General features: G+C 33.5%; 1 protein-coding gene across 19 annotated transcripts in view; it reads left to right on the top strand.

Moving 5' to 3' along the window:
• LOC149785740 (twitchin-like) overlaps positions 1-25,499 on the top strand; it is a 469,207-nt gene that overhangs the window by 170,139 nt on the left and 273,569 nt on the right. For 17 of the 19 annotated variants that reach the window (XR_016425447.1, XM_089979624.1, XM_089979627.1 and 14 more), the window contains 6 exons: positions 4,138-4,215; positions 6,330-6,343; positions 8,641-8,752; positions 9,584-9,829; positions 12,215-12,260; positions 16,557-16,615. Coding sequence is in view for 18 of the 19 variants with exons in the window: in XM_089979624.1 (XP_089835750.1) it covers positions 4,138-4,215; positions 6,330-6,343; positions 8,641-8,752; positions 9,584-9,829; positions 12,215-12,260; positions 16,557-16,615 (555 nt within the window). In the remaining variant the exon portion in view is untranslated. The remainder of the gene's footprint in view (positions 1-4,137; positions 4,216-6,329; positions 6,344-8,640; positions 8,753-9,583; positions 9,830-12,214; positions 12,261-16,556; positions 16,616-25,499) is intronic. The other 2 variants (XM_089979636.1, XM_089979634.1) reach the window with 1 other exon arrangement.

Raw genomic sequence — 25,499 nt, 5'->3', positions numbered from 1 at the left:
TTCTTGGCAAACTGCCATATGTTGTAAACTCTCTGGATTTTTGGCAGCTTGCAAGGACAGATCAACCCTGGCCTGTTTATGGGAGGCATGGTCCATATTGAGGCTAAACTAAACCCAGAACTTCAGAGCAACTCAGTTTGCTCTAAAATATGTACAGGATAGAATGAAAATTTTGTTAGTAAACAAAGACTTGACTACAAAAACAGTTGCTTCTTAGAGGCAAAATTGTCACTTCGCCAAGTGCTCTGTTATCATTTTCCCAAATTCCTTTTGATCACCTTTGCATGTTTACTATAACTGTGCACTATACAGGTCAGTGGATTAAACAATAACCATGACATATGTTTGTGTATGTGGATAACATTCGTAAATGTTATTATTAAATTTTATTATTATTATTATTATTATTATTCAAAACATCATTTGGTAATTTTTGTATCCACATGCACACTGCTAGTAGTGACATACAGAAATCTTCATCTTGTAGCATACACTTTAGAAAGATGTACAATTTTGCACACTTCTTAATCCTGTAAACCTCTAACTCCATTTTTGTTCTTGCTTACAACACATAGCTGTCAATGTGGCAATAGACAGAATAGAGAAGTACCAAATGATGCTAAGTTATACTGCTTAAAGTCAGTCATTTCTGAGGTCAATATGCTTTGTTAACCCACTGTAGATGTATAAAATGCACAAAATACTAAATCAGTGTTAGTGTCCACAGCCAAACTATACTTAAACATTTATATAGATTACCGTAGCAATCAATAATATAGCTATATTAACCAAGGCGAGTAACTGAGCACGCTTCTGTAGTCTTAAACCCATGTACTTAACTGTTAAATTGTACCTAAATTTTACACTGATGCACACCATTTTATGAACTTCACTAACGGCAGGTACTGCTCCCATGTTTCTTGTGATAATGGTAAACATAATAAACCTATCAGTGTGATTAATTCGACACTTCCTTTGTAATGGCTGTGTATATGTTAAACTAGTAGATTAGAGCTTGATTGCAACATAATACATATATTGTAGATTTTGATGGAGACTAATAATGTGCGTATTAATTCGTATGTATAGATGCTAAGCTGTATCAAATCAGATTAATTCTTGTATTTGAATGCCTGTAGCTATTGATGTAATTCATTCATATTAGAAAATTACATAAATCAAACCAGAATTTTGTAAATGAAAGTTACTTTACTTACCTCAGTAGTAACTGTAATAACACTGAGTTATCTAATAATGTGATCACTGTATGAGACTGTTCTTGGATGAAAGAAAACTTGTTTAAATTAAGACATGGGTTAATGGTGTAAATGCAACCTCTACAGTTGGGCAGTTAGCATCCATTTATTAAAATGCTTTGTTTTCATCATCTTTTTAAACTTCCTCTTTTATTCTGTATGCACCATAACTCTTAATACAAACTGCTCCCTTGGTGATGCTTGTACTGGTCTCAGGACGAAATGGTTACAACAAGTTGATTTTTGTAATTTCCTCTTTGGTTCTGTCTGCACTATAATTCTTACTACAAACTGCTTTCAAGGTGACACTCGTACTTGCATCAGGACAAAACGGTTGCAACAAGTTGATTTTTATAACTTCTTCTTTGATTCTGTCTGAACCCTTATTCTTATTACAAACTGCTCCCTTGATGATGCTCGTACTGGTCTCAGGTTGCAACTTTTGCTACAATTTGATTTCTGTAACTTCCTCTTGATTTTGGTTGGACCATAACTGTTATTTCCAAACTGTTTCACAAGTGATGCTCTTGCTCATCAAGATGCTGCTGTTACCACAAGTTGATTTCTGTAACCTCCTCTTTGATTCTGTATGTTCCTTAACTTGTTTCAGACTGTTCCCCGTGTAATATTCTGTATGTTCCTTGTTTCAGACTGTTCCCCGTGTAATATTCTTGCTTTTCTCAGAATGGCACTGCTGCCAGAAGTTCATTTCTGCAAGAATCTTTCATAATTGCCTGTTTTTGTTTTAATTTCATTTTTCAAGGAGTTCACTAAAGGTAATGTAGAATATTAAAATTTCAAGTCTTTAGACTGCAGATAGAGCATCTTAATTTTTAACTTGTCAAATTTTTTTGGTCAAGGTTTAAATTAAAAGGTTATTCCGATAATAACTCAGAATAATGCCAACCTGGAGTCCAATGGTCTATGCAGGCATTGGTGTTTTTACACAAACATTATCTGTGGAGCATTTGCTCTTTTCAGTGTATTTATTCAGACCAAATATTCAGTGTTGGGTTCCTCTTGTACATAAGATATGTTGCTCGCCAAAATGTGTTAATGTGATCTGCTTTCCAGAGTTTATTTAAAATTGCTTAGTTCCTGTATGTAGACACCAAGTAATTTATACCTGCTATGAGCAAAGTTAAATATTGGTATATCTTGGATGGAATTTGTATTTCACACCAAACCTTATATATTCAGTTTTGTTGGATAATGTCAGCGGATGCTGCAGAAGCACAGGTATCCTGTGAACTCACACTTACTAATGACTCTAATTATAATAAATCTTTTTTTAATTATACTTTGTATTATTTTGAACCTAAGGTCTCTAATTGGAACTTTCTTGTTGTTTTCATGACAAAAAGTTATTTCATGCCTACATGATTACATTTTTGCAGCATCATTTTCGGAACATTGAATGTGCAAAGACAACAGTCTCAGAGAGATCAGATTGCTAATGACACATACTAATAATAAAACATTGTTCAATAACAATATAGTATCACATATGTATCAATTAAAAATTTGATAGCCTTTGGTAAATTTGTATTCCTTAACCTTTATCTAGAATTTTCAATGAAGTTTAAACCTAGTAATCAAGAAAGCTCTTACCTTTAATGTAAATTTGTAAAATTGATGAATATACATAATTTACAGTAATTACTAAAAAATTGTTTTATAAAATTTAGAACAGGAATTTCTCAGATATATGGCCATATAAATTGTGTATGAACGATCTGTTTAAATATGCTTATTAAAAGTTGTTGAGAAATTAGATATATTTGAGAGATAAAGATGTTTGTTATTTTCTAGATAATGCCACTGACAGTAATGTGTGCAGGGTTTTCTTTTAGTTGGTTTTTATTTTAGAAGTTCGTGTCATTGGTGTCAGAACTTTAATTTTTGAGTACAAAATTTATTTTTTTCTTAATTCTTTATGGATCCATTGGTATTTATGTTAAAATAATCCAGCAAAATATAAAAATTGTGAAATAGACTTGCATTAAAACTTTCAAAAACTAGTTAAGAAACAGCCTTTCAAGATCTTCCTGTTTCACATGTTTATATATTAAATTTTACTTTATGTTGGGATCACAACAGCAATTACTTATTATAATCTAATAAGATTTTGAACCAATGACACAAACATTATCAAGAAAACACACTTTTTAAATTAGTGTGTTTTCTTGGTATTTCATAAGCTTCCAAAGAGGGTATTTTTTATAGATGAGATTCTTGAAACAATTTTAGAAATAGACTGGAAACTTGAAGGAGGTTTGGCATAACACTGTAACAGTACAAAGAATCTAAAACATTTTTTATTTGCTGATACATGTTCTTCAAAAACCTAAAACACTAATGTGTTTGGAGTTTTATTAAATATTTGTAGTTTTTGGTCAAGGCTCAGAAATTTCTTTTATAATCTTAAAAATCTGAGGCTTTTATATTTCAGAAAATCATAAATTGTGTTTTATTTTGTTGCTCAGATTGGGAAAAGAGATTACATTGGTTGGATTGGGAAGAAACAATTTCGTTGGTCAGATTGGGAAGAAAGATTTCATTGGTCAGATTGGGAAATAGGATTTCATTGGCCAGAATGAGAAGAAAGATTTCATTGGTAGGATTGGAAAATAATATTTTATTGGCCAGATTGGGAATAAATATATAAAATTAGAATAAATTTTTCAGGTGATTGAGTACCAAAATATATTGCTGAATAATTCAGACAGTTAATTTTAAAAAAGTCATGTTTGCAAGCAAATCAAATATGTACATAATTCATAGCTATAGGTTTCTTAATTGAAACATTTGGCTTTGTTAAGCCAACTTACGCATCTTTGGAAACCCTGATTATTTTTGTGTGTGATTTTGTTTGGCTAAGATGAAGTAGATGATGATGAAGAGGGCTATGATGCAGACGAAGATGTTATTCCAATTATCATCAGCGATGATATAGACGGTAAGTCAGTATCTGTTTTTCACTCTATTAGAGCAGTCCTGATGAGCTAATTCATGAATGTTTCTATTTTTTATTTTATTTTCAAATCATTGATCTTTCCAGAACATTTTTTGTTTTGGACATCCAATATGGGTAGGTATTGTTCATGATATATATGCAACTATCTTTTACTTGTCATTCTTTATATGGGGAGCCATGGCAGTTCAGTTGGTAAAGCATCAGACTTGTAATCAAAGAGTTGTGGGTTCGATACCTGCCATGGGCAGTACAATTTTGCTATCTCTGGGAAAAGCACGAAGCACCCTCTCCACATGATATAGCCAGTAATTTGTTAAAAGTGACATGGCAACCAAGAAAAGCAAACCAAAATGAATCACACTTATTATCATTCTCTCTCTCCATCTCTCACCTATTATGGCAATCCTTAGATACTGTGGTACCTATTTCACTAAATAATGTACATTAAAGATTATAATTTTGTTATGATTCTTGTCAAGTAATGTTTTGAGTTTGCCAAAAGAAATGCAAAGTAGCATTTTTTTTCAGTGAAATGAGAATCATAACGACAAGTCACCCTTCAGGCAATGAATGAATTTTAGGATCTGAATGCATGATACACAGATTGTTTGGTCTAAAAACAGCTTCTATTTTCCCATTGAACCAGACATCAGTCCCTGTTCCTGTCTCCAAAACAAAATAGACCTCAGCAGGCATTTCTTAAAAAATATATAGATTGCTTTTTTTTATAACTCTTTCATGTTTTTTTAATTATAATTTCCATTTTTATGCACTACTTTGTTTCTTCCTTTTTTTAAAAAACTATGTTTTGCACTAAAGATTAATACCTCTTGTAAATATTTTGTTGTCTGGTTTCTTGCAGAGTAAACTTTACGTTTGTTGTCATACTAATTATGCACCATTGTTGGCTACAATTAGAGTTAATCTCATTTTGTTTGGTCCATGTTAGTGGCAAAGAGACATGTAGCTGTCAGGTAAGGTTTTGCTTGCAGATTTTTGGGAGAGTATGGGGTTGATTTTCAATTTTATGCCTGTTAATTTTGGAAATCATTCTTTATATTTGGACATTTTGTAGGCTGGAGTTTATCTAAGTTTAAACCCAATTAACTTGATAACTTCTATATCATTTGTTTTTTTCCTCTCAATATAAATAAGATTGGTAGGTTTGAATGTACAATACAACACAGTATTTTTCATTTGTACTGTGCAATTCTTGTCAGTAATTTTATTACTGCACTTGTGTTCATTGCAGTCTCTGGCAAAGATAAGGTAAATATTTCTTACGAAGGACCTAATTTTAAAAAGAAACTGGAAAAAGTACTACCCAGATCCATTTGTATTCAAGATAAAAGTGATTTACATTTATTTTCTTAAAATATGAATTTCAGTTTTGATACCTCCTTCCCAAATAAAGTTTCAGGTGTATACTGAATTGGTTTGTAGATCCTTCTATTATGTAAGAAGCGTTTGTACACATATCTCACATAAAAGCAACCTTGCCAGATTAGTACTTTTAGAATTATCTCTCCTTTTAAAAAAAATTAAATGTGTTTGCATTTCATATTTAAATTAGGGGTGTTGATGGGTATCCCATAAGCATTGGTCAACTGAAGAATCTAGTTTTAAACTGGAGCCTATTTGTAGATTGTTTTTGAATGTGTGTTTTATTGAAAAGACTTATTATTTTGCTTTTAATGTGTATTTTAATGAAAAGACTTGATATACAGATATTTATGAAAAGATAATATTCTTTTAATTATTATTTCTCATCTATTTTTTAATAAAAGATGTAGAAATGTTTAATTTACTATTATATGAGTGGTGAGCAGCAATAGATTAGCATAAATTATTAATTTGTTAAATTAATTCTGCCATAATACATGTCATACATACTTTGTTAGCTAAATATTTATATCTGTAAATAAAAAAATTTCACCTTATTTCTGAGGTTGACAACTTTTTCCATAGAAAATATAATTAAGTTTAAGCTTAAAAAAATTAAGGCAAAACCAAAACATTCATTGGAAATAACTATGCTAAGATGTTCTTGGATATTACGTTGACTGATTCAGTTTGTTTCTGCTATTTTTTTACAGGCGCTGAAGGAGAGGTAGGATATCTTTTTATTTTGCCTGTGAGTGGTGAGATATAGGTGTCACTTTCTGTGGCAGGGGCAAAAGAAATGTCATTATTTCCAGCATTAATGTTAAAGTCCTGTGCTACAGGTTTAGAAATCATGTCATCTGCATTAGTTGCTGTACTTGAACATTGGAACAATATTACAAGAGATCAAACGCTAGTATCCTGATAAAAAGAGTATCTCAAATAGATAATGATTTAATGTTCAGTTTATGAAATAAGTTTCATAAATTCAATATTAAATCATTACCCATTTGAGATTCTTTTTATAAGACAGTTTTTATTTTAATGGAAATATTTTAGAGAGAAACAAGAAGAATTTTGTTCATTCTGTCCAAGGTACTGCACCTGGTTGTATGTAAAAAATAGTCAAGATGAATGTTAAATTAATATTGTGCAGTTCTACAAGCAGCAACATTTAAAAGTAGAATTTTGTTTACAAATTATAATTCAAAGAGCAACTGTCCTTTCAAATTAATAGAGAATTTGACACAGCATCATTTTTAACACTATCTGATGGAAATACCAGTGTGATGTCATATGGCTGATTCAGGTTTTGATCAAACAAGCATTATATACATCAATTTCAAATGAGGGTGTTAAAAATATTCACCTAAAGTGTGTCAGTTCCACTACTAAGCATTCCATTTGTTGGCTGTTCATGTGAAGGCATGATTACTGGATGCAGAAATTCCAGATTTACTGTAATGTATTTGTGACCTGATATTTTCATTGTCTGATTTGGAACAGTAGATATAGGCAAATTTATTTAGAGTCTGAATTGCATCACATAATGGAGCCTTTTTACCATACAAAAAATGCTGTTGTTAATAACTTTATGTCAGACCAACATGTGTCCACATTCTTCTCTAAACTGAGATGAGTTTATTTAAGTTAGGATTAAAGCTGACTTGTCATAGGGTGGTGTCTATGTTGCAGATCTCCCCCACTCTATCCATTGACTGATACTTTTAGTTTTATTTGTAATGAGCTCCTGTGGAGTAAATTGGCTATATGCTGACAGGAATAAGTGGCTTTTTTGGACCAATCAGATTCACATAAAGTGATATGTTAATATGTTGACATGTCAAAAATATGAAACTGCACTCACTAGATGTGAAGTGTACCAACCATGTGATAAGCAAGCATTCCAATGTCTTGCTTGTGTCACTATAATGTGATTTAGGCAAAACCTTGTGTTCTGTGATTTTTATAAGTTTTTACTTTTTGCTTTTTATACCCGGCATTTCATTTCTGGACAATTCCTTTAGAAGTGGTTTCTAGGAAACTTGGTTATATATTTCAGATGGTCTTGTCACTCTTCCTGTGATATCTTTTAGATTGTCTTATCACTCTTCCTGTGATATCTTTCAGATTGTCTTATTACTCTTCCTGTGATATCTTTCAGATTGTCTTATCGCTCTTTCTGTGACATCTTTAAGATGTAGTCTTATCACTCTTCATGTGATATCTTTTAGATTTACAATCTTATCATTTTTCATATGATGTCTGTAAGATGTACAGTTTTATTACACTTCCTGTGATATCTTCATGATATACAATATTACCACTCTTCTCATGTTTTTTTGATGTACAGTCTTATAACTTTTCCAATGTCTTTATAATGTACAGTCTTGTCTCTTCTTGTGATATCTTCATGATGTATATCTTATCACTCTTCCTGTTTTATGTTTCAGATGGTGTTATCACTTTTCTTGTGACATGTTTAAGATTACAGTCTTATCACTCTTCTGTGATATCTTTAAGATGTACAATCTTTTCACTCTTCCTATGATATTGTTAAGTCATACAATTTTTCAATCTTTCTGTGATATCTTCATGATGTAGTCTTATCACTCTTCCCTTTTATGATGTAAAGTCTTATAACTTCTCCTATGTCTTTATGATGTGCAGTCTTGTAACTCTTCCTGTGATATCATCATGATGTACAGTCTTATCAACTTTGATATATTTCAGATGGTCATATTAATCTGTCTGTGACATCTTTAAGATGTACAATGTTATCATTCTTTCTGTTATCTTTCAGTTGTACAATCTTATAATTCTTCCTGTGATATCTTTCAGTTGTACAGTCTTATAACTCTTCCTGTGATATCTTTCCATTGGCATCTGTGGTCCATTGGCATCTGTGGTTCATTTGCATCTGTGGTTCATTGGCATCTGTGGTCCATGAACACATTTATAATTTTACATTATGAAAGTTGATATTGACTTTGTTTAATCAGACTTTTTGCTAAATTATTTCAGGTCCAGGGTCGTAAGGTTGGGGTCAAGAAACAGGTTCAACCTGAGGGCAAGAAGATTGAAGGACCTACTCATACCATCAGAGAGAAGCCGCAAAACTTGTCCATTATTGAGGGTATGCATGGCCCTAGTAAAAAAATGTGACTGAAATTTCAGTGATATTTCATGAAATTTCACTGATTGCTTTTGGTCAAAATACTAGTGAGATTCCACTGAAATGTTTTGTGTAATCTCATGGATATATTACTGAAATTTTTGTGAGATCTCACTAAATTTCACTGAAATTTTGGCGAGATTTCATTAAAATTTTGAACAAAACTTTAACTGAAATTTCATTGCCAGTTAAATTTTTGACTGAAATAGTGAAATTTCAGAGTTTGTATAAATTATTTCCAGAAATTTTAGTAAATTTTCACAGATATTTCAAAAGGTTACAAGTGAAATAATGGATATGAATAATACAGCACTTTATTAACCATTGTGCTATTTCAGTATAAATGAAACAGAATTTTACATTTGTTATATGACATACATAAGATATGGGAGTTATGCTACAGAGCTCATTAATAGGGTACTACCTTTAGATGCATAATTGTGGTGCCAGGGGTTAATTGAGTTTAAGATAGGTTAAATGATGTTTATCATGCATGTTTGTATGCATATATATATATATGTCCAGTTTGAGTCTTCATGCTATCGTATTATAACATTTTTTTATGAATATCAGGACCCAAGAAACAATGATGCTTATGTGGGAACAAAAATAGAACCATTTCTGCAGTTTATGAATCTAAGTGCTGATGAAGATACTAATGTCATCAAAACCATGAATATTGACACCCATAAAAATATATGAATGTCGGTTAGTCTTGAACTGTTGTGGAGTGCAACTTTCAGTAATAGTTTTATTTTGACTGACAGCATCTCATCCTTTTTCTCAATGCAGGAGATACCATGAAAGTTGAGGTTCCGCTGGATCTAGCAGCAGGTGTTGAACCACCAATTGTAAAGTTCTACAGAGCAGCTCGAGAACTGAAAAATGATTCTCGTACTACCATCACCTATGAGCCCAGTGGCGTTGCTGTTCTGCAAGTCAAGAAGACACGTTTGCCTGATGAGGCTAAGTATACAGTTATCTTGGAACAGGCTGGTGTCAGTGTTGATGAGGCAACGTGGAGTGTCTTTATCAAGGGTAACTACACTAATTATTGACCTTTGTTGTCTTTTTAGTTGGTACCATTTGAGGTAAATTGATGAAACTCTTGCATATTATTGCTAGAGTTCTTGTTGCATTCTATTTTTAGAGTCCTAGCAACAAGATCAAACTCATAGGTCAGTATTTTAAGTTCTTCAGCCTTGCCAAGCTTAGAAAGATGTTCACTACATCTTTCAGCTGCTTTTAGCAATAAAAGTGCTTGAAAGTTGTCTGCTTGCTAAATTAGATGAGAGTGCCCCCCCCCCCCACGGGTAGAGGGAGTGGTGCCAAATCCCATCAGTTGCCAGTTATATCGTTCTCTTGTGTCTGATCAGCACACTCTTGCAAATACAATCCCTGTTGTGTCCTTTCACCCATTTGAGTAATCTTTTTCAGACCTGAAGGAAATATACTCCATCATTTTTATTTTAATAACTCTGCTCTTTCTTCATTGTATATGAATAGGTTACACTTCAGTTGTGTAACTGTATCATGGGATAAAGTGTTTGGTGCCATCTTCATTGCCAGCTCAATACTTACATTGCAATTTTAATACATGCATTGAACTTTTCAAGCAACTTAATATCAAGTAAATGATCATTTATTCCAGGTCATATTATCACTTACATAATAAGGATTTTTTAAATCTTCTTTCATCATGGGTGCTAACACTACAGTTCTCTTGGTGCAAATTAGTCAATGACTACAGGTCAGCATAACATATATCTACCAACTGGCTTAATCTCCATCATCAGTTAACATCAGTCTTCAAGCTTATGGTCAAATTGGGGCCTCTTATATCATAAATAAGTGAAGGCCTCTTGCATCATAAATAAATGCAGGCAGGCTTTCTAATATTCTGGCAATGTCATTGGTTGTTAAACTACAAAGTCAGTTTTGTTTGCTGTAAGTAGCAGGCTTCAAACAAAGTCATCTGGCAAAAATAAATATTAAGGATTACTTAAATGCAGAGCTTTACTGTCAGAGCTTTTGACCAGAACTTGATAGAATTTTAGTGTTTTCTCACTCATTTACTTGTGTGTTCTTGTTGGATGAAAGTTAATTTCAAATGTAAACTTACATGGCATTATTGTGTCTTATCTTGTCTTATCTTGCATATTACAGGCAGCTCCATTTAAAGGGTACATTCTCACAAAGAACAACATTCATGGGTTCCTTTTTATAAGCATAATCATTTGTAATTTATATGTGGAAGACACCTGTCCATAAGGAAAACATTTCTTATGGTCCATTGAATGTTCCTTATAGACAGGTTATACAGTGACATTCATGCCAACCATTATGCTTTTGGCATAATCATTATGCTTTTAACCAAAATTACGTTTTATGCCTGCTGTATGTGGATTAATCTTTTTTGGTTCATTAACAATTTTTTAAAAAAATAAGGTAAGAAAAAGATTTTTCTAATTTTTATTATCATCTCTTTATTTCCACTTATATAAATTTGAGAATATTCTTAAAAAGATGACTGCTGTGCAAGAATAGCATAGGAGTACTTATTTGCTATTTATAGAAACTATGTGACCCATTTCCAAGAAAACAGGTTTCTTTAAATATGAACTTTGCCTCACAGATTCATTATAATGATAAGCTTGTGAGTTAGCAGACCAGTCTGTACTTTTAAAGAAAATGGTGCCAGATGTTAAGCTAAACACTTTGCAGTGTGAGTTGTGGATGTTATATGATGGAAAATGTTACAGTAGATGGATCTTTATAAACTTCAAAACATGTCAGATTAGAAAAAGTGACAAATCAATGCTGCTTTACAAACTTTGAAAGAAAAATATGAGAGTAATGTAATGCAGCACTTTGAGCACTAGATCATGCTCAATGCAGAATTCAAGGTCACGATCATTCATCGAAAGTTACACATGTAGACTAAATATAGTGAGTATGAACATAAATAATTTTTCAGTATATTTTGTGTTTATATTCTGGTTCTAATCCATATGGATTTTGCCTTTTTTACAATAATTTTGACCAGCTGCAGAAATAAGTAAGGAATCAAAATAAATGCATCTTTTTCATATGTGCTGTATTTATGGCGTGTAATATATAGATTACACTTTTTACATCTCTGGTTCAGTGGGGGTTTTCTGGGTTTTTCCTCCACAATTGATACTGGCCGCCATGTTTAGCCTGTCTTGTGCTGAAAAATGGCGTTAAATCCTACAGCAACAACAACAACAACAACACTTTTTATGCCCAAATTACAATATTTTGCCACATAGCAATAATTATGCTTAAACTTCTCGCAGGGTTGTCATGTATGCAATCAATAGAAAATTGACAAGGATAATAATATTTCACCAATGTCTTTTTGAGCTTTTTTCTTTAGTGTTTTCTCATTTATTATTTCAGATCCCAAAGATCAAACTATGGATTTCAGATCTCTTCTGAAACACAGGTAGGTTATTCAAGCAACATAGAGTGCTTTCTTGTTATAATGTGGCTAATGGGAGTCATAAAATGTACACTGTGTTATAATCAAGGTTATCTTTATCGTCAGAGTTATAAAAAAAGTACTGTTATCATCAAGGTCACCTTATAATGGGAGTCATTAAGGTGTACTGTGTTATATTCAAGGTCACATTATAATGGGAGTCATAAAAAGTGTACCATGCTATAATTGTCACCTTATAATGGGAGTCTGTGAAGTGTACCATATTATAAGCAAGGTTGCCTTATAAAAGGGATATGTGATTATCAAGGATGGGTCATATATGTGGTATTTTGTACACAAGACCACAAAATAGGGTCTTTTATTGATGTGAAATCACATTTCAAATGACCAAGTAAATGAAGTTGCAGCATTATGAGTGGTCAGATAAATGGGATTTATCATCATGCCAGTATTACCATATATACTCGCTTATAAATCGAGTAAAACTGCAGACAGCAAAGTTCTGATCTGCCGTATCATAATGTGCATGCAAAACAGGGTGTGTTTTGTTTGTTCTTCTGATTACTCACAACAAACAGCACGGACCCAGATCTGCCAGTGCATTATGCGACAGCAAAACTGGGTCTGTGCAGTTTGCACTTGGACTCATCTGTTAAGTGAGTACATGTGGTATGCAAGGGAGAGTATATGCTGAAATGCTCTACAGTGAACAACCATGGTAGCTACAGAATCAAAGCTATGCAGATAACTTTCATTAAGTATCAACACCTTGGTTTATAATTGTTTAGTTTGGCCTATCAGTGGCTTTACAATACAGTCATACTGACTTCATAGATATGAAGAGCTTATAGTGTGGTCTGTCAACCTTCATCCATCCATCTGTTATCACAAGTCTGTTATTGCTACTACCTCTAAATAACTTAGAGGATTGCCATGAAACTTTACACAAACATTCATCCCATGATCTAGTTCATCCTAAATGAAAATGGTGTTGCTCAGACATCGAATATGGCAACCATAGTTGGTCCTAAATAAAAGTGGTGCTGATCTGATGTCCAATATGGCAACCATGGGAGCCATCTTGAAAATCTTGCTATCGCTGCTCTTCTTGAAGAAAAAGTCATGTTGATGTGGGGTTCACTAAAAGACTTCTAATGATGTCCAGTTGGTCCTAAATGAAAACGGTGCCAACAGTGGACAGCTTGAATTTTTGTATTGCTACTCATACATGGATGGTCATATTAACATGAGGTTTTCAGTAAAAGTCTTTTTATGAAAATGGTTTGAATTTGACACTCAGTATGGCGAACACAGCAGCCATCTTGAAAATCATGTTATATTTATCCCTTCTGAATGAAAAGGCATTTCACCAAAGACTTCTTACGATCTCTGGGTTGATTCAAAATGAAAATGGTGCCAATCTGAGGTCTAGTATGGCCACCACATCAGTTATCCTGAAAATCTTGTTATCACTTCACCTTCCAAATGGAAGGTCATATTGACATGGTATTTCACTAGAAGACTTACAATATTTAAAGTATTTTACTTAACACTACTTGTTTTGATGAGCTTGTTTCATATATAGTTCACCTGGCCATAAGGCCACACAACCTTGTAGCATGGTCTTGCATCTTTCATATGTTGTCATTCAACACATGCTGTCTTCTCAAAAACTGCTGGACCATTTTTACCTTAACCTTGAAGAGAGCAACCTGGCATGAAGGCAGTTCAGATTTTTACAAATGATGCAGTTTGCCCTCAAATTCAACCACTGTTACAAAAATAGAAAAACGTTTAACTTACTTCTTTTGATAAAGTACTGAACAGAATTTTGCCAAATTTAACACAAAGCATCCTAGCATAAACTCTTTCAAGTTTATACAAATGGTGACATTCTTGAAACATGACCCAGTTACTAAAAATAGAAAAACCTATTGATTTCTCAACAATTGTTGAACAGAATTTGACCAGATTTTGTAGAAAGTATTGTGGTTTAAAGACATCTCAAACTGATACATTTGATGCCAATTTGTCATAAAATATGGTCACTTTTTTAAATTGACTTTTTAACAAATACTGAATGGAAATCGACTAAATTTGATAGAAAGCATGCTGGTTAGAAGTTCAGTTGTACATTTGATGTTGAAACGTCATCAGATATGGCTGCTGTTGCTGAAAAAAGAAATATTTTTAAACAATGTCTCAGAAGTTGCTGAAACAGAATTTGTCCTAGAAAGCCTAGTGACATGAAATGATAAGTTCTTAAAAACCACTGAACATATTTTGACTAAATTGGCAGAAAGCCTCCTTGAAATGAAGGTTTTAAATTAGCTTCTTCACAAAAACTACTGAAGAGAATTTAGTCAAATTGGACGGAAGGCATACTGGCAGGAAGCCATTTCACTTTGTTGAATTGATGCCACACCTCTTCAGATATGGCCACCATTCCTAAGAATAGAAAAAAAATCTTTCGATGATTTCTCAAAAGTCACTGAAGAGGTTTTGGTTAGATTTAACAGTATGCATAGTTGCATGAAGGTCTTTAAAGTTTCTACGGCTGATGACAATCTGCCATCAAATATGGCTTCTGTTAACAATATGTAAAAACTTTTTAACGAGTTCCCAAATCAAATTTAGAGCCAAAATTGTCCAAATTTTGCAGAAAGGATCCTGGCATGAAGACCCTGTCATTACTAAAATAGAAAACCCTTGAAGACTGTTGAAAACCAGTCAGCAAAAGTTAACCAGATATCACATAAAGGTCTTTTAAATTTCCCAAAATAATGCTGATATATCGATTATGGTTGCCATTACTGGAAGTAGAACATTTTATTTGGCTTTGTGGTAGGTGTTATATAGGTGATCAGTTATTATTGCAACAGGTTTCAACTTTCACAATAGCAATACAGTAATGTTTACATTGAACCATATTACATTATTGGTTGTTTTTGTGTAAGTTTATAGTGGTTTGGTTAACTTGAGTATGCTTCTCGTTTAGTCATGTTGGGACATGGGCAGTTTTCCACAGCATGAACAGAAAAAGGTTTATTTATTAAAGTGGTCTCCATCTTATGTGGCCACCTCTTCTGCACTGGGAAAGTGGCCTTATAAGCTGGGTGGCCTCTCCAGAGGGGGACTAACTTTTTAGTGAGAAATATATGTAATGTACGTAGTAAGAAACCTTCAAATTATTTAATATCTTCATTTAATATCTTCATTTAAAAGTAAAATTAATTATTAAAAGGTAATTCTTGTTATAATAATAGACTTATTTTCAACTGAATATACATTAATAGTTCTTATTCTTGGCATAAGCGTGATATGTGAGCGGGTATTGTTGTCATGCACATTGCAAAACCATTCAAAAACATCATTTAAATCTTGGTACATACATAATTCCCTTTCCATGTGCTCCATTTTCCCATCTGCTGAATAACCTCCTTATTGGTTATGACATTGTTTATTCAAGTCTTTTCAGCATAAAATTGTTTTATTTGAGTCTTTTCTAGATAAAATTGTACCCCCTCCCCACCCACCCGATGTCGTTGAGTAGAATAACCCACCTTCTTCTAAAATAATACGTCTCCGTTTACGTGATGACATGTTATTGTTTGGTAATGATTTATTTGGATATTGCTAACTGTAAGCAATTTAATTATGCAGACAAAACTTTTGTAGAGTGGATGAAATAACTTCTTCGCAAAGGAAACACTAAATGTGTTGTCATATGATTTTTCAGTCTTTGTCTGGTATCATGTTTTGTTCAAGGTTATTTTCTGTGTGTGTGTGTGTTAATGCACAAAATCTATTTTTAGCCTATGCTGACTCGATTATGATCTTGATAATTACGTCCGGTTGTAATCGTCAAAGAATATCATAACTTTGTTGAGCCCATTTCCTGTAAACGTCAGCTTTTATAGACAATAATATAATATAATATTAATCTTAGTGTTACATGTATTTCAGTCAACACTTCTTTCAGTAATGGAAACCTGACATTGGGAGACATGTATTGACGGTAGAGATAATCTGATTACTTACCTTACGTCACGATATGAATCATTTATTGATTCTGGATACATTTGAAATAAAAAGTGGCCACATGTGAGGGGAACATTTTAAACTTTTGCACTAATATGCTGGACGCTGGTCGTGTTAGAGGGGTGGCCATTCTTGAGGGGTACTTTTGAACACAAACTCGTCGGTGCCAAGGGATCCTGGCCATAAGAAGTGGGTGGCTGCTGGTCAGGGGGGCCGTTCAGGAGGGGGATTACTGTATGAAAATTATTTTTTCTTCAGAGATGCCAAGAGGAGAGCTGAGGATGAAGAAGATATAGACTGGGGAACTCTTAAACCAGGTATTGCATCATGTTAAAACTTTAAAGCTACTTTAAGTTGTATCTGAGGTCATAGTGACTCAGTGGTTAGCATGCCAGATTCATGACCAGAAGGATACACATTTGAATCCTTCCCAGATCCTGGATGATAAAATTCTGTATGTCATTAGATCATTAGAATGGATTACAAAACATTTCTTTCTAGCTTTTCTGGCCATAGACCAGAACAGCTTATGGGATGGTTTTTTATCTGTTATTTAATGTCCATCAATCGGTTTGCTTACTGCTACTCGTCCTAAACTAATATAATACTTTACACTTATATTCATCTGTTGGTCTAGTTGGTTGTATGTGAAAACGGTGTTGCTTGAACAACCAGTATGGCTGCCACAGAAGCCATCATATAATTCTTTTATGGCTACTCTACCAGAATGAATGGTCTTATTAAAATGGGGTTTTCACTGAATGACATCTTATTATGTAACTTAAAATTGGGTTGATATGAAGTCCAAGATGGCTGCCATCATCCATCTTGAAAATATTGTTATTGCTTCTCCTTCTGAATTGAAAATCACATAGACATGAAATTTTCATCAGAAAGTTTCTTATGATGTCTAGTTGTTCCTGAGTGAAAGTTGATAATCAGACTGCTGATATGTCTACTACAATAGCCATCTGGAAAATCATCTTCTCCTTAGTCCTTACTGGAAATGGTGCGAATCTGATGTCTGATTTTGCAGTCTTGAAATTCTTCATCTTGTTACTCCTCCAAACAGAAAGTCATATCAACATGGAGTTTTCACCAGAAGACTTCTTATAATTGATTTGTTGGTCCTGAATTAAAAAAAATGTTGTCTATCTGACATTCAGTATGGCCACCAGGGTGGCCATCTTGAAGTTTTTGTTATTGCTAGTCTTAACTGGAAAGTCATTTTGTCATAGGGCTTTCATTGGAAGAATGCTTATTGTCTTTAGTGGGTTCTTTATGAAAATGATGCAGTATTTACCCTCAATATGGTCATGATAGTGGTGATCTTGAAAATATTTTTTTATCTCTGTTTCTCCCAAATGGATGGTTATGTCAACATGGCTTCGCACCAGGAGACTTCTAATGATGACTACTTTGCCCTTAATGGAATAGTGCCTATCTGACAGCCAACATATCAACCACAGCAGCTAATTTGAAAAGCTTGTTATCGCTGAAGAATATCAGAGGCGGTTTCAACACTCAATAGTTAAAAGGAAGAAATGGCCTTACCTTGAAGTCTTGAAAATATATAAAGTAGAGCATCAGAAGACTCTCATTTTTAAAAAATAAAATTCAACATTTTTATTTTCTTAAAAAAAATTAATTTCTCTATGTAAATATTTTGATGAATAGAGTATAGGTTCATTTACACCAGAATATAATATATTTGGGTTCTATTTTGAATATATTTATTTTTGGTTAGGTTCAAAATATTTTACTGACATTAGATTTGATTTAAAATGGAAACTGTCATTTTGTACATTGTAGGAAATATAAATTATGGCTTTTCCTCTCAGTATGAGACTAATGGATTATTTGCTGTTCTTTTCTTCATTTCAGAGAACAGTAGGTTTTGTGGATTATATGTTGTCGTGATTTTCTTGTTTTGTATATGTTGTTTTGTCTAGATGTAGGTAGCAAGATAGCAGTCTTTGCAGATCCTCTCTGACATGTATAAAATAGTTTACAAGTTTCTTTGCAAAACAAAATTAGAACATACAGTCTGTGTCTTATGGTGGTGGCCCTGATGACCTCGAGACCCAGTTAAAGCCAACACAGCCTCTTTGTAAGAAGAATTTATTTGTCATCCTCTTAAAGGGATCACAGATCACATGACTGTAGGCTGTATTGCTTTCAAGTCATTTGGAAATGGAATCCAGTCATTTTATCCCCTGTAAGGATACCCAAAACATAGGTTGGATGCTCAGCATTCCTTCATCCTGGCACCTATTCCTCTAACATTAATGTGATCAGGGAACATGTTTGAAGAAGAAAGCCAAATTAATTCCATTAAATCTTGTTTTCCCGATCACATTATTTAACAGCCGTCTCAGTCACCCTGCTATGTGAGCATCCTTGTAGGTATTTTGCTCTATTTAAAAACTAGTGACACTGGCGGCAGCAAGGGGAGGTAATGGACAAGAGTTATTTCCCTTTGTCAATGTGATATAGCCATAAGTTTTTGTCATGTTTATAGTTTGGCTAGATTTGGAAGGGGGGAGTTGATAGTAGGCTTATATCCTTAATATTAGTGTGATCAAGTAAGTATTCTTGGAGAATCATAATTTACTGGAATTTTTTTTATAGATAATAAATCTTGATGCTTTCACAAAGAACATTTTCTTCACAGATGGATAATTTGTTATGATACTTAATAGAGTTACCTGTAAGTCAAGTCCAGCTGCAAAATACAAAGATCCAGATCTGCTTCACATAATGTGCTGGAAGATCTGGGTCCTTGCAAATTTTTAGGAGTAATCAGAGGAACAAAACAGCATAGACCCTGATCTGTTGGTGCATTATGCAATAGCATATGAGGGTCCATGTTGTTTGCAGTTGGACCCAACTTACAAGAGAGTATATATGGTAGGTTTAAAATTTCACTATAGGGATAAATGCTGGTTACAACCTGATCAATACAAGTTTAAATGCAGTACACATCAGTATGTGGCTTAATGACCTGAATCTACATTTTTTGACGTTTTACTTCAGTATTCAATAAGAGTGAAAAAAGATATATTATTTTTAAGATGGCAGCACAGGCCATGGCAGTGTTCATTTAACGGTAATTTTAAGCTTTTTCTTGAAATATTTCCTTAGTATGAACTTGACCTAATGACCTTACCCTTGTTTTAGAATCATTATCTTTGACTTCAGATATTGCCAGAATTTGAATGTTTAACTGCAGGAGATATTATCGGGTGTGAGCTAAATTTGAGAACAAAAGAAGTATTTTATGTACAGGATTTTGTAGTCTTTAAGTAATAAGCATATTGGACAGTTTTAAATGTTTGGTTTGAGACTGTATTACCTTTGTAACAGTGGGAGACCTGTTCATGCTAGTGGCAACTTTTTTCCAAAGAAGAACATCTTTATTTACTACAGGTTGTAAGAATGTATTTTTAAATCAAATTTGTAGAAAGTTTAATGTATTGCAAAATATATACATGATGTGTCAGAGAGGACCCTGTATGACTTGTGCGAAAAAATGTAAATCAAGCATCCTATATAGGTTGTGACGCAAGTTCTTGTCGGCCTGCGCAGAGATAAATGTATACCAGTACATGTATTTAGTTTCTTGCATAGCTAATAGTTCATGTCATACCCAAAATGAGTGATTGGTATTAATGTCACACATATATCAAGCGTAGTCGCGTACATATATATATACATCAGGCGCCTGATGCAGCTGTGGTTAGTTTGGCAGTGATAGCAGTGGCGCTAAAAGCAGCATTAGCAAAAGTATGGGTCCATCTAGAAATGTTGTCTCTTATTGGCAGATTTCATGGGAAAAATTATATTCCTGACCAAAAGTCACCATTTTGGTGTGCATGTAGCTTGGGGATTGGATGGATATATATATATATATATATATATATATATATATATATATATATATATATATATATATATATATATATATATATATATATATGTATGTATATATATATATGTGTGTGTGTGTGTATATATATATATATATATATATATATATATATATATATATATATATATATATATATATATATATGGTTTTGTGAGAGATTGGGGATGGGGGATTTAAATTGTGTAAGTCATGCATCCATGTGTATATTTTTTTATTTATGGAACTTTTGCCATAGCCATGCTGGCCCAGGTTCCAACTTGCTAGTGCAGTTCATTTTTCATCTCCTATATTTTGATGAACCCATGCTAAACCGCTTGAAAATTTTCCAGTGCAAAATCAGATTTTGTCTTGGAAATGGAAAGATTATAACATATTTTTAAAAGAGAAGCTTGTAAATCAACAAGAAAAATGTTAAATGATATTTTGATATGAATAAAACTTAACTTTGTTGTGGGAGGGGGGGACAAAAAAATCTTGGTCATTTTCCCTCACTGGGACTGGAAACTATGCTTCAGTAAACAAGTTTCAGTTATGATCCAGTTGGCTTGTGTGTAACATACATCCTACCATATCCAGTTGGCTTGTGTGTAACATACATCCTAACATATCCAGTTGGCCTGTGTGTAACATACATCCTACCATATCCAGTTGGCTTGTGTACAACATACATCCTACCATATCCAGTTGGCTTGTGTGTAACATACATCCTACCATATCCAGTTGGCCTGTGTGTAACATACATCCTACCATATCCAGTTGGCTTGTGTATAACATACATCCTACCATATCCAGTTGGTTTATGTGTAACATACATCCTACCATGAGCAGTATATAGGAAAATCTGCTATTTCATTAATGCTCCAACAGATGATGATCCACGCTGTTCAGTTTGCTTAAGATTTAAAACAAGCAGCATCAGATCTCGGCTGCCATGTATTATGCAATTTTAGCTGATTTTGCACAAATCTGCTGTGTATTATTCAATGACAGACCTTCGTTGATATGCTCTGATCTGCTGGGTACTATTCAGTGACGGACCTTGGTTGTTGTTGTTCTGATCTGCTGTTTATTATTCAATAACGGATCTTAGTTTATGTTGCACAGATCTGTGTATTATTCAATGACAGACCTTGCTTGATATGCTCCTATCTGCTGTGTACTATTCAATGACAGACCTTGGTTGATGTTGCTCTGAACTGCTGTGTATTTTCAATGACAGACCTTAGTTAATGTTGCTCTGTTCTGCAGTGTATTATTCAGTGACAGGCTTTAGTTCATGTTGCCCAGATCTGCTGTGTATTATTCAGTAACAGACCTTAGTTCATGTTGCACATATCTGCTGTGTATTATTCAATGACACACCTTGGTTGATATGCTCTAATCTGCTGGGTACTATTCTATGACAGACCATAGTTGTTGTTGCTCTGATCTGCTGTGTATTTTCAATGACAGACCTTAGTTGATGTTGCTCTGATCTGCTGTCTATTATTCAGTGAAAGACTTTAGTTGATGTTGCCCAGATCTGCTGCAAAGTATTCAATGAAAAACCTTAGTTGATGTTGCTCAGATCTGCCATGTATTAGCAATGGCAGGTCTTAGTTGATGCTGCTCTGATCTGCTGTGTATTAGAGATGTTATGTCTTAGTCTGTGCTCATTGTGATAGGGTGTTCATTATATATGAGCAAATAAAATTAGCATTCAGATAAATTTAGAATATCCATGAATTAATTCTTTTCAAGAAATCTTTTCATGCCATGAATTTCCTTTGATTGAAAGCACTGGAAAATTGCACAGTATGCATATAGATGTCAGCAAGTTTAAATTGACATTGCATATCATATATCTATCTATATGTACCTGTAGCTTAGTACTGTTTTGTACATTTTTCTTAAATGTCATTTTATTTGATTGAGGAAACATCGAGCAATGTTTTTTCTCCTAAAGATATTTCAGTCTTAAGTTGCATGTATTATATTATGCCATTCATCTTATGCCATTCATCTGTTAACACATCGATTAGAGATAGTTTAATGAATTTTTTCCATATATATATATATATATATATATATATAGAGAGAGAGAGAGAGAGAGAGAGAGAGAGAGAGAGAGATATATATAGTGACTAGATGTGCGGCATTTCATAGCCATTCCCTCTGCAGTCGCAGCAGGGGAAAATGTAATTCTTTGCCTTTTATCCTTCTCCAGAGTATAAGATTTGAATAAGTGCAGATACTTTAAGGAACTTTACCCAACTATTTATCATGATTAGACAGTGTATTACATACCAGGGTCATGTCCCCCTGCCTCAGAGTCAAGGTTACAACAAGAGAAAATGTAATTCTATGGCTTGTGTATTGAAGTTGTGTTGGATGTTTATCATGACTAGATGGTGTAGTTCATACCGTGGCCATGCCTACTGCCTCAAAAATCAATGTTAAAATTGTAATTCCATGACTTGTGTCCTTGTCTGAAGTGTAATATTTGAACCATTAAAGATATTTTAATGAAGCTTTGCCCACATATACAACAGCCTTGACCCATGCCTCATGCTCCAGGTCATAGCAAATGATTATGTAACTTGATGACTTGTATCCTTGTCTGAAGTGTAATATTTGAACCATTGAAGATATTTTAATGAAGCTTTGCCCACATATACAACAGCCTTGACCCCTGCCTCATGCTCAAGGTCATAGCAAATGATTATATAACTTGATGACTCGTATTCTTGTCTGGATAATGTCTTTTGAGCCACTGAAAGGATGTAATGAAACTGTGCCAAAATGTATGTCATGACTAGCTTGTGTGATAGGTACAATAGCTCTGCTCCCTCTCTCAAGGCAAGGACACAGCAAACTGTGCCAAAATGTATGTCATGACTAGTTTGTGTGATAGGTACAATAGCTCTGCTCCCTCTCTGAAGGCAAGGACACAGCAAATTGTGCCAAAATGTATGTCATGACTAGCTTGTGTGATAGGTAGAATAGCTCTGCTCCCTCTCTCAAGGCAAAGACACAGCAAAGGAAAATGTAATTATGTGATTTGTATCCTTGTCTGGAGTATAACCTTTGAACTAATGAAGATATTTTAAAAAAACTTGGCTGAGTTATATATATCATGATCAAGTGAAGTTTCAAATAATAACCATTATGCTTTACATCAAGGTCAAAATCACAGCAGTGGAAAATGTCATTCATAGACTTATATTGTTTTAAGGAGTATAAGATTTGAATTACTGTAGACTTTTTAATGAAACCCAAGTAGTTCATGTATAGAAGGTGTGTCATATACCATAGCTTTGCATGCCCTGCCTTGAGGCAAAGGTTATAGCAAGTGAAAATGTAACTCTAACTTGTTTCCTTGTCCAGGTTATAACCCTGAAACCACTGAGGAAATTTTTAAGTTAAATATGCTTAGACAGCATGTCACATATATGTCAAGGTCAAGGTCAAGATCTTGGCACAGAAAAGTATAAATATGGATCACAATCAATGTACGAGTTTATCTTTTAACCCAAATGAAATATTTTAATGAAACCTTTTACCGTATTATGGGTATGTACAGATTTTTACTGTTAGACACATCTTATTGCCACAAATTGATGATGATGCACCATGTCGGCATAGTACACTGCAGGTACAGACCTAATGGCAAATTTTGTATCGGATGTATCATCACTGTATACAGACCTAATGGCAAATTTTGTATTGGATGTATCATCACTGCAGATACAGACCCAATGGCAAATTTTGTATCAGATGTATCATCACTGCAGATACAGACCTAATGGCAAATTTTGTATCGGATGTATTGTCACTGCAGATACAGACCTAATGGCAAATTTTGTATCGGATGTATCATCACAGCAGATACAGACATAATGACAAATTTTTTATCGGATGTATCATCAACAAAGAGACATAAAGTACCAGGCTGATGTTTTGTTCTAAGTTATTACCAGCACAGAGACATTATGTAGTGGGCTTATGTTATATTAGAAGTATCACCAATACGGACACATGTAGTAGCAGGTAAATGCTGTATTAGAAGTGTCATAAATGCAAAGGCAATATGTTATGTTAGGAGTATCACTAATACCGAGAAATTATGTTGTAGGAAAATGTTATATTAGAAGTATCACCAACACAGAGACATTATATTATATTAGAATTATCACCAACACAGAGACATTATGTTATGTTAGAAGTATCACCAACACAGAGATATTATGTTATATTAGAAGTATCACCAACACAGAGATATTATATTATATTAGAAGTGTCACCAACACAGAAGACACTATGTTATATTAGAAGTATCACCAACACAGAGACATTATGTTAGAAGTATCACCAACACAGAGACATTATGTTATATTAGAAGTATCACCAACACAGAGACATTATGTTATATTAATCACCAACACAGAGACATTGTTATATTAAAAGTATCACCAGCACAGAGACATCATGTTATATTAGAAGTATCACCAACACAGAGACATTATGTTAAATTAGAAGTATCACCAACACCGAGACATTATGTTATATCAAAAGTATCACCAACACAGAAACATTATGTTATATTAATCACCAACATAGAGACATCATGTTATATTAGAAGTATCACGAACACAGAGACATTATGTTATATTAGAAGTATCACGAACACAGAGACATTATGTTATATTAATCACCAACACAGAGACATTATGTTATATTAAAAGTATCACCAACACAGAGACATTATGTTATATTAGAAGTATCACCAACACAGAGATATTATGTTATATTAGAAGTATCACCAACACAGAGACATTATGTTATATTAGAAGTATCACCAACACAGAGACATTATGTTAGAAGTATCACCAACACAGAGACATTATGTTATATTAGAAGTATCACCAACACAGAGACATTATGTTAGAAGTATCACCAACACAGAGACATTATGTTATATTAGAAGTATCACCAACACAGAGACATTATATTATATTAGAGATACATGTATCCCCAACAACTACTGTCAATGATAACAGTTTAGCAATGATTATATTCTAGCAAACTAATTTTGTAACAAGCTACCTATCATTATGTGATGATATTATACAGATCCATCTTGTTATAATGTAACATGATTCTGGAGATATATTGGTACTGCAATGTACCCTATGACCAAAATTAAGCCAACTTATTTGAAATAGTTTACGAAGTGTATGACCATATGGGTTGAAAGAAAACAACATGAAGGTTAATTTTAAATGATTATC

This window comes from Sinohyriopsis cumingii, chromosome 13 (genome assembly GCF_028554795.1).
Source record: "Sinohyriopsis cumingii isolate HCF-2022 chromosome 13, ASM2855479v2, whole genome shotgun sequence".
Classification (NCBI taxonomy): Eukaryota; Metazoa; Mollusca; class Bivalvia; order Unionida; family Unionidae; genus Sinohyriopsis; species Sinohyriopsis cumingii.
This window is presented reverse-complemented; position numbering and strand designations above follow the sequence as displayed.